Source organism: Myotis brandtii, unplaced genomic scaffold (genome assembly GCF_000412655.1).
Source record: "Myotis brandtii unplaced genomic scaffold, ASM41265v1 scaffold825, whole genome shotgun sequence".
Classification (NCBI taxonomy): domain Eukaryota; kingdom Metazoa; phylum Chordata; class Mammalia; order Chiroptera; family Vespertilionidae; genus Myotis; species Myotis brandtii.
Window position 1 is genome coordinate 2,725,565 of NW_005371349.1, and position 10,335 is coordinate 2,735,899.

General features: G+C 48.1%; 2 protein-coding genes and 4 non-coding genes across 6 annotated transcripts in view; 3 read left to right on the top strand and 3 right to left on the bottom strand.

Moving 5' to 3' along the window:
- ATP5H (ATP synthase, H+ transporting, mitochondrial Fo complex, subunit d) overlaps positions 1-4,246 on the top strand; it is a 5,437-nt gene extending 1,191 nt beyond the window's left edge. Inside the window, 6 exon segments of the mRNA XM_005884300.2 lie at positions 797-927; positions 1,847-1,943; positions 3,088-3,159; positions 3,858-3,920; positions 4,047-4,131; positions 4,134-4,246. Coding sequence (XP_005884362.1) covers positions 806-927; positions 1,847-1,943; positions 3,088-3,159; positions 3,858-3,920; positions 4,047-4,131; positions 4,134-4,177 — 483 coding nt within the window. The 5' untranslated portion in view covers positions 797-805 and the 3' untranslated portion in view covers positions 4,178-4,246.
- Positions 4,247-6,668: 2,422 nt separating this feature from the next.
- Positions 6,669-6,741, bottom strand: TRNAR-CCU. The gene has a single exon. It is a non-coding gene; the product is annotated as a tRNA-Arg (tRNA).
- Positions 6,742-6,839: 98 nt separating this feature from the next.
- ICT1 (immature colon carcinoma transcript 1) overlaps positions 6,840-10,335 on the bottom strand; it is a 14,503-nt gene continuing 11,007 nt past the window's right edge. Inside the window, exon 7 of the mRNA XM_014531749.1 lies at positions 6,840-6,887. Coding sequence (XP_014387235.1) covers positions 6,840-6,887 — 48 coding nt within the window. The remainder of the gene's footprint in view (positions 6,888-10,335) is intronic.
- Positions 7,232-7,304, top strand: TRNAR-UCG. Its single transcript has one exon. It is a non-coding gene; the product is annotated as a tRNA-Arg (tRNA).
- Positions 7,714-7,786, top strand: TRNAR-CCU. The gene has a single exon. It is a non-coding gene; the product is annotated as a tRNA-Arg (tRNA).
- On the bottom strand, positions 8,223-8,295 carry TRNAR-CCU. Its single transcript has one exon. It is a non-coding gene; the product is annotated as a tRNA-Arg (tRNA).

Sequence of the window (10,335 nt, forward strand, 5' to 3'; positions counted from 1 at the left end):
GGGGGCCAGTGGGGGGAAAAGGGAGATATACGTCATACTTTCGACAATAAAGAATTACTAAAAACAAAAAGGCTGTAATCATTTTCCTTCTTGTCTCACATTCATATATATATTTAGGGTGTTGCCAGTATACTCAAGAGTGTGTGCTGGTGCTGCAGGGCACACATCAGGCAGGAGTAAGAAGGGCAGACATGGTGCCGATCTGATAGGGAGGGCATAGAGAGCCTCTTAAGTTTGTAGAAAACTGTAGAGCAAGTTGATGTGCACCATTTCACTTGATACTTGCAACAGCTTTCTGAGGTAAGCAGGGCTGATGACACCCTCTCTTTCCAGGCGGGAATTAGAGCCTGCTCTATCTAAGCCTTTGTGGGAACTTGGGTATGTGTCAGCTCTGTGCACTGGAGAGTCAGTGAATAAAACACAGTTTGAGTGGAAATGCATTTAAATTACATTTTTAACTTTAATGCAAGGCATAAGTATGACTTCAATATTTCCAAAGGTACGTGGAAGACAAACACTGGAGAACTGGGGTTTTTAGGGAGAGTTAGGAGTTGGAGAACAGCGGGAGGAGCATTTAGGGGGAAGAGAATATACTTACATGTCAGGTTGCACACCTTGAATTTGAAGAGCTACGCTGTCCTTTTCTCACTCAGTCATCCTGATTTCTTTATAAGCACGTCCACCAAGCACTCGGAGGACGCGGATCCGTTTCTGAAAGACTTAAATGTTGCCAAGATGGCCTCTCTAGGATTCTCTCCAAGAGCCCAGTTTTGATCTGACCTGTTTTATTTTCCAGGATCTCAAGATGGCTGGGCGAAAACTTGCTCTAAAAACCATTGACTGGGTAGCTTTTGGGGAGATCATACCCCGAAACCAGAAGGCCGTTGCTAACACCCTGAAATCCTGGAATGAGACCCTCACCTCCAGGTCAGTCCCTTTTCTTTCTTTCTTTTTCTTTTTTTTTTTTTGAAGAGAACAGTTTGGTAAATCCTGGAGGTAGAAGAAGTAATTCCTAGAAGAAATGGGCTTAAGAAACAAGTTCCAGAGTATAGGAAGGGCCCTGGGAGCTTGGGAGTGAGGAGGCTAATGGTAAGGTGCCTGGGGTGGGGCTGGAGGGGAAGGGGGCAGGGGAAAGGCACAGGCTTGCTCCCTGGAGAGGCACTGGGTCCTCCATCCTGAGGGTTTTAAGGGCGGAGATTTTAGGGGCGGTCCCAGGGGAGGATCCTAATGGAATATTCAGCAGCTTCCCAGGTGTGTCCTTTCAGGGTTGTGGGCTCCACTGATTGACTGGCGGGCACCAGGGCACAGGGTCGTTATTCAGTGCAGCTGCGCCTGAGGCTGGTTTTGTTGCTTACCTGGAGGGTGCACAGCGCACGGAGGGCCACACAGCGAGGCCGCCTCAGTGTGCCTTCTTTACTTCTCTAGTTGTAGGGCTTCCATTCAGCCAGCTTTCAGGCGGTTCTGAATGGTGGTTGTTCTGTATTTTACTTGTGATTTTGATACGGTTATGGGAGGCGGCAAGCACAGGCAGTTACCTACGCCTCCATCTTGGTTCTCTCCGGGTCAGTCCCTTTCCGAGAGGGAGTTTTTTGACTTGCCATTGAATGTGGAAACGAAACAGTGATTTGGAGCTACACATGACTTTCTGGTGCTCTTCTGAAAAGTATAAAGAAATCCATGTATTTTCCAAATGAAAGTAACTTTTTTTTTGCATCCCTATGCTTTCCCACCTAGAGAAAAGTGTGATGGTACATCCAGGCCGTAGGAATAAGGAGCAGGGAAATTACTGTGTGAATTTTCTGTTGTTCATAGAACAACCATAACTTTTGTTTTTCCGTGTGAGCAGGTTGGCTACTCTACCCGAGAAACCACCTGCTATCGACTGGGCTTACTACAAGGCCAATGTGGCGAAGGCCGGCTTAGTAGATGACTTTGAGAAGAAGGTGAGGCTTCAGGCCACTAAAGCGCTGGTCTTGTAACGTGGCTTGTGGGAAGAGCGGGGACGGCAGATAATTACATTCTCGGGATGACAGCAAGGAAAGAGGGTGGTATTAGCACTCAGATCCTGAAGGAAGCTCAGGTGAGGTGGGTGTGGCCAAAGGTCTCACGTTAGTAGAGTTAAATGGTAAATGCATGCAGAGAATTCGGGGTCTGTTTATTCGAATGGTTTTTGTCCAAAGAAACAGTACAGGATAGCCTTACTCAAGGAGCCAGAGGGCTGTCAAGTTACACATTTCCACTCCTCTCCTCAATTATTTCTTGGTCCCCCACCTGTCTCCTTTGGAATAAACTGATATCTTTTCTACCCTTCCCCTGTTTTCCTCCTTTCTCTACTCTGCTTTTATTATTTTTATTTTTTTACTGTAATTTACAAGCTGTAATTTCTTGTTAACTTATCAAGGGCCTACTCTGTGCCAGGTGCAGTGCTGAGTGCGGGCAGTGGTTCTCAACCTTGGCTGCACATTAGAATCACCTGGGAATCTTTTTAAAATCCTGATTTCTGGGCCTCATGCCCTTCACCGGAATCGAACCTGGGACCCTTGAGTCCGCAGGCCGACGCTCTATCCACTGAGCCAAACCGGTTTCGGCAGAAATCAGGATTTTAAAAAGATTCCCAGGGACGTTCTAGGGAGACCATCTCCATTATGCAAACATTAGTTCCACCAAGTCCGATAGGGTTTCACTTAAAAGAGAAATCAGAATTTCTTTAGAGCTACAAGCTTTTAAGAGATTCCCCCACCCCTCTTTTTTTTTTTGGTAGGGAGAACCATTGATTTGTTGTTTCACTTATTTCTGCATTCATTGGCTGATTCTTGTATGTGTCCTGACCGGGGGTTGAACCCACAACTTGGCATATTGGGATGACGCTTTAACCAACTGAGCTTTAACCAACTCCGGTTAGTTAGTGACAGGATTGAGAAGAACCTGAGATCCCTTTCCCCGTCTAATGTTCTTTCCACTCCAACACCCTAGATTCATCCTGGCTTTTTCTTGGGATGGAGAATGTGTTCTTAGGTGATCTCTAAGGATTAGCCGCTTGGAGCTCCTGGGTGTATTAACAACAGCTCCCTGTGCCTGTGTTTATAGTTTAGTGCCCTGAAGGTTCCTGTGCCAGAGGATAAGTACAGTGCCCTGGTGGATGCTGAAGAAAAAGAAGATGTAAGTAGTTGAGACTCTTTTATTCCAAAATGCTCTTAACTCCTGATGGCTCTTCTTAGTCATTAGGTTGAAGTAGCGTGAACTAAAAGGAGGAATAGAATAAAACTCTAGAAAATGCAACCTCGGAAGTTGGCTGGTAATTGGAGAGAGGGGGCTGATCAGTTTGTTCTCTCTTGATTGTGGCGATGGTGGATACATATGTCATAACTGATCAAGTGGGTTCTTTAAATATGTGCATTTTATTGTATGTCAGTTATACCTCAACGAAGCTGTTACAATAATAATTTTTTAAAAAAAAGCTGTTACGAACAATTAAGGAGTTGGAATTGGGTGGGAAATGACCCAGTGCGCTTGGAAGTACTGAAGGCCAAGTGGAGTGCAGGTGGCTCCGCCAAGGAGAAGTCCGGCTAGGTGGTCAGGCAGCTTGTCCTGACCCTTCCGCACCCAGCACCTAAACATGGGCGTTTTGCAGGTTGCCTAGACGAGTCCCTTCCTGAAGAACCCTGGTCCCGCCATCATAAGCTGCTGTAGTTTGCCTCCCAAAGCCAGCTCCCCCAGTAGTCATGGCAGCTACAGATTCTCCGTAGAGAGTGAGAAAGCAGCAGTGGTCTGGCTCCAGGACTTCTGAGACCTTGGGAGCCTCAGGGTCAGGACACTTTAACTTGGATCCAAAACAGAATGTCTCCCTTCTTTTAAAGGTGAAAAGTTGTGCTGAGTTTGTGTCTCTCTCAAAGACCAGGATTGAGCAATACGAGAAAGAGGTAAGGATAGCCTTTGGCCTTTGGGATATGTTTCCTCTCTTCCACCGAATGGCAGAAACCTGCCTTGGGTTCCTTTTTTGCATCTCTGCAGCCCTGCTGACCTTAACATGTTTCCCCTCCTTTCAGCTGGAGAAGATGAGGAACATAATTCCATTTGACCAGATGACCATTGAGGATTTGAATGAAGTCTTCCCGGAAACCAAATTAGACAAAACAAGTATCCCTACTGGCCTCACAAGCCAATTGAGAGTTTATAAACTTAAGTCTGAGAGGAAGCTCTGCTCCTTGTATTTTAAACTCTGGACATTAAAAATAATCAGATGGTGCTGTGTGTGTCTGCTCCTTTGCAGTTGAGATAGTTACAACTCTGAGGTGACCTCCCTGGAAGTGGGCTTTTTGTTAAAATGGAAAGGTGAGCCATAGGTGTATGTGGGTTCAGTTGTCTAATGGTCAGGTTATACTCTTAATCCCAGAAGATGGAGATCTAGAGGATTCCAGAAGACTCTTTGTTGAGTGCCAGCACTATACCTTAGTCATATTTCTATTCTCCAGGGCTTAGCACTGTGCTTGGGATTTAGAGGAGCCTTAATATGAATTCATTGTAAATGAAAGAGAAAAAATGTGAGCCTTCAGGGTTCACATCTAGCCTAGGAGGTTATCACATGAACCTCGGATAATAGGGCCAACCTAGTATATTAGTAAATGATGATCAGACTTACAAAGCATATACTATGTTCTAAGAATTATTCTAATCACTTTAGATAAATATCTCACTTCTCCTCAAAACAGCCCTATGAGGTAGGTAGTGTATCAGCCAAGACATTAAATAAGGCCTTTGAAGTCGTGGCTGTATTGGCACATGCTGGGGTTGCAGGTTCCATCCCCAGGAGGGGGCTTGCAAGAGGCAGCTGATTGATGTTTCTCACATTGAAGTTTCTCTCTCCCTTCCTCGCTCTCTAAAATCAATAAAAACATAAATATATATATAAAGTCCTTTGAAGGTGACAACATTGCCAATGATAAGTTTGCTATTCTCTACCCAGAGGCCTTCTCTGACTACTCAGTAGTTTCCCATTGCCCTCTATTTTGAATTGTCTTCTACTGTCCTCTCTCTCCCTAGAATGTAAGCTTCTTGGAGGCAGAGCCTAGAGCAGGGGTGGGCAAACTTTTTGACTCGAGGGCCACAATGGGTTCTTAAACTGGACCGGAGGGCCGGAACAAAAGCATGGATGGAGTGTTTGTGTGAACTAATATAAATTCAAAGTAAACATCATTACATAAAAGGGTACGGTCTTTTTTTTTTTTTTAGTTTTATTCATTTCAAACGGGCGATCCGGCCCGCGGGCCGTAGTTTGCCCACGGCTGGCCTAGAGGATGGTTTCAGGGAGAACTGAAGCCTGAAACAGGAAAAGATCAGTGTCTCTCATAGTGCAGAGGAGCCCCCAGTGCTCCAGTTCTGTGGCCAGGCTTGGGAGCCAGAGGGATGCCTTAACGTAGCATCCATGACACGTGGTGACTGGGTTGGAGTAGAGACAAGAATTCTGGATGACCCTGGAGAAGAGAGGAGAATTCTGTATTTCTAATTCTTTGTTTTGTTCGTGTGTTGTTTCTTTTACAAAAGCACAAGAAACTGGTTTTTAAACTTTTTTGAGTCAAGGACTTTTGAAAATCTCAAACAACACAGCACATAATGTGAGATATTCAACCTTGAAAGCCCAGCTATACTCCTCAGGAGCTATGGGCTTCAAGGTTTAAAAAAAAAAATCATCTCTGGCCAGATTTGTAGTTTAAAAAAATTTTTTTTTCTAAATGATACACACGTATACAGGAAAGTATGAAAATCATAAATGTACATATTCAATAGTCCCTTTTTATTAATGTACTTTTAAATTTATTTTATTGATTTCAGAAAGGAAGGGAGAGGGAGAGAGAAACATCAATGATGTGAATCATTGATCAGCTGGGGATCAAGCCCACAACCTAGGCATGTGTCCTCAACCAGAATGGAACCCAGGACCCTTCAGTCCACAGGCCAACACTCTATCCACTGAGCCAAACCAGCTAGAGCTAATAGCCCCTTTTTAAACATTCCTGGGATCAGAGGATTTGAGTGCCATCTTTTTTCCTGCACAGAACTGTGGGTGCCATCTCCATGGGAACAGCCCACAGCAGAATCTTTGGCATAGAATTGGGCAGCATTTTCACCCAATGGGAGGCAGGGAGAGACTAGGGGCTAAGGGTTTTGCCTATTAACTTTACAGTCAGTGATGGTCTCTCACAGAACACACTCCTTTCACCAGATGAGTGGATACCAACTCATAGAAGCAACAGGAAGTAGGGCCCCAAAGTGCAGTACAGCTTGATCATACCTTTCAAAGTGCACAGTACAGCTTGATCGAAAAGAAAGGGTAAGCCCAGCAGGTGTGGTGTGGACCTATGAACCAGGTCCTGGTTTGACTCCCGGTCAGGGCACATGCCAGGGTTGCCAGCTCATCCCCAGTGTGGGGCGTGCAGGAGGCAGCCCATCAATGATTCTCATCATTGATGTTTCTATCTCTCCCTTTCTGAAATCAATAAAAAAAAAAAATACACTTTTTAAAAAGAGTAAGATAATTGCTACCGAGGCTCCCCTGTGCAACACATACAGAAAAGGCTATAAAAAAAAAGACAAAATAGACGGCAAGGTTTTTGTTTGTTTTTACCATATCTGGGGTCTAGAAAAAAAACTTAGTCAGCGCTTATTTACCTCACCCCAGATGGGACTCGAACCCACAATCCCTGGCTTAGGAGGCCAGTGCCTTATCCATTAGGCCACTGGGGCACTACGCAGGCGGCGCGCGATTATTTGCCTTTTGACTGTGACGTGTTAAGCTACGTAATGACGTCATCCCGGAAGCTCCGGGTGTCAAAAAATCAAGGTTATCGCTCAGTGGGATTGCAGTCCAGAACCGAGAGTGGGTTGGAAGACTGCAGAGGTCCAAGGGAAAAGGTTAAGGTTTGAGGTGTAACACAGTGTGCTGACCTCTCCTTAGAAGAAGACTAGAACCTTCCACCTCCTGAGCCAGGGTCAGACATTTTACTCGCTGTACCACACATGCCCTGTAAAGGCTGAGTTCCATGGCGATGCTTCTTGAGGGATATAAGGACGCACCGCACAGACGTTGGCTGCATAGACTGCATCCTGGCCCCGCCTTTCATGCAGCCTGTACCCCAGCACCGGCACTGTTCCCCGGCACTAGTCACCTGAGCTGCCGCTGCCACCTGCGAGGAAGTTACACCTGAATATCACATTGCTTCCCACTCAGCACGAGGACCGCGTGGCCTAACGGATAAGGCGTCTGACTTCGGATCAGAAGATTGAGGGTTCGAGTCCCTTCGTGGTCGGCTCTGGTTTTTTTTTTTGTTTTTTTTTGCAGAGGGGGCGGTAGCGGTGGCTCGTGGCTGGGGGCATAGCAATCCCGATCGGCATCGTACTGGCCTCCCTCCTCTCCCCTCTCCTAGTCCCTTGGCCCGCAGACGCTCGCCTTCCGGGGACCTCGCTCATCTCCTTGGACCTGCGCGCCGCCGGGCGCCCTTAGGTCTCAGCTGGTACCTCCCAATCTTTTCGTCTTACTCTTTAGCTTTCCGCGTAGCCCGGCGGGTGTACCCTCTGGTTGTCTAGTTGGCTTTCTGCTACTTGTACTAAGTTCGGGTCTAGGGATACACGCTCCGGCCGCCGGCCCGACAAAAAACGTAGTTTGTGCACGTGTTGTTGAGCTTTACAATGGACCACGTGGATAAGGTGTTTTGTCTCGCCCCAGTGGCCTAATGGATAAGGCACTGGCCTCCTAAGCCAGGGATTGTGGGTTCGAGTCCCACCTGGGGTGGTGCACGTGGCCACCTGCTACAGGTAACTTTTGATTCGCAAACGTGCTGACCCTGCCGCACTGCACACGGGCAACCAGGGGCTCCATTCCACGTGGTTGGGGCCGCGCGGTCTCTGGAGCCCTGCCCGCTCTCACAGCCCCCTCGCTTTTTCGATCAGGGTGTGTCTACGCGGTTCCCCGACCCCAGCTCATTGTTGCCTTCGCCCCCTTCATCCCCTCGCGGGCCTGGTGGGTCCTAGGAACACGCTGCACCTACAGGACAAGTCCTGCTCTCTAGCGTCGGCTGTGAAGTGTAGAAAAGTAGGGGGTGGGTGTCGCTGTTGGGAGCTTTGCTTTGGGGAACCTTTCGGTGTTCCAGTCCCGTGCACTCGGGGTTTTTTTTTTAATAAGATCGAGCTGCAGTGGAGAGAATTTTTCAGTGTCAAAAATATGACTGTACCCCAGGTGGGACTCGAACCCACAATCCCTGGCTTAGGAGGCCAGTGCCTTATCCATTAGGCCACTGGGGCCTGTAGGTTACAGCTTTCGTATTTCTCCCCTTAGTAGTTAATCGGACTACGAGTATTTCAGGCAAAAATTAATGGGGCACACGTTTACTGAGGGACCCCGAGTCGGGGAAGCGCTTGGATAGGCTTCCGGAGCTCACAATGGACCAGTAAGACGCTACCCTGGGAGGTGAGCTGACCAACCTCCAGCCACCGCACGGGGCAGCACGTGGGGCTGGAGCTGCAGGAACACCCAGAGCATGGCTGGTGAAGACTAAGGTTCGAGCTATTATGTCCGCCCCTCTACGGAACCGACAGAAAACCCAGGAATTTTAGGGAAAAGGGGTGTAGGAAGTTCACGAGAGCAGAATAGCCTCAATCATGAAACAAACGCTGGACATCTTCACCATCACGAGGCAGGGACGACCAGGAGGAACAAGTCCTTCCACGTAATAGAAATATGGGTATATATTCATAATGTACATGTGATATACAAAGGCATACTGTACAGAAGACAAATGTATCAGCCAAATAGATACTTCGCCCTAATATTTTATTCCTTTAAAGCTGTTAGCCAGAAAGTAGTACAAATAAAGAAGAGGCGCATTGTTAAACCTTACAAACGTTGACAATCCGGTTAGAATCCGTGCGCATCTGAAAGTGCCACGCAGAAGCTTCAGCCAAGGACCGTGCATTCCTGTCATGCCTGGTTGACACCTGCCTCCCCTTCCTCCGCAGTTGAGGGCACAGAGAACTTGGACACGTTCTTCTGTTTCTCTCTCCAAGGGGCGGGGTCTGCGGAAACCGATCTCCTTCCTTCCACATCAGCAGGAAGGGTTTAACGCACCCGGCCCAGGCTCCTGCCCTCATTTAAGTCCATCAATTTGTCTGTTTGTTGAGGTGTAACATGCATGTGGCAAAGTGTACAGCTCACAGGCCACAGCCTGATGAGATACAGAACATTCCCAGCATCCCAGAAAGCTCCCTCCCCGCCAATCACCATCTCCACCCAGTATTTTCTCGGCTTTCATCACCATAAAGCAGTTTCGCCTTGTTTTGAACTACATATACATGGAATCACACTCTGGTAGCCTGGCCTCTTTTGCTCAACATTGTGTCTGTGAAATTCACCCACCTTCATTCTTTTGCCCTCAACTTTTTAAAAGAGTGGGTCCTAACCCTGCGCTCTACTCTGCATCCCCAGCCTGTTCTGTTTCTCTGTCCCCGTCCTTCCCGCCTCATCCTGAATGCTTTTCCAGGGCCTTTCACACCACCAATGGCTGAGGTCCTCAGGAGTCCAGCACTTTGCTCAGGGGCAACCCACAGATGCCTCCTCTGGCATCCCACTGCCACCATCTGACCAGCCTCCCTGGGGTTTGCCTTGCTTCATCCTCAACCGCTCCCAGCCATTTCCGACTCTACTTGTCCCCCTCCATCCTGCATCTCCCAGCTGCAGCCCCACTCCCCAGCTCCAGGGCGCCATCCCCTCTCCTGGGCATCACCACCTGGCATTCCTCCTCAGGCCCCACAGTCAGCCTCACCACGCCTGCTCCCTTTGTAACATTCCTGTTTCAATGCGCAGCAGCACCGGTCACACACCTGCTCCCATTCCCTGTGGACTTTTCTGTCCCCATAATTCTGCATCTATTCTCTCTCCCTCCTGTTGTCACTGCCCTAGTTCCAGGATGAGTCCCTGACTGCTCATGTGGGTCAGTTCACCCACCTGGGCTCACTTCCCTGCGGTCTTTTCTCCTCCATTCACGGTCAGATTCATCTTCCCCTGACAGCCTCTGTGGGGTGGAGTCTAAATGTCTTAACTGTCACATGTAAGGACTTTCTAGACCTGGCTCCCACTCAATGTGGCAGATGTGTCTCCCACAGCTCCTCACCCCCTGGGCCCCAGCCAAGCTGGGCTATTAATGACCATTCCCCCAGTACATACTCGGTGCCATCAACCACTTATTTATTCACCGAAGTCCCACAACAACCCTAGGAGGTCGGCAGTGATAACATCACCCCTAGTTTCCAGATGGAGAAACAAAGCCCACAGCTGGGGGGTGGGGG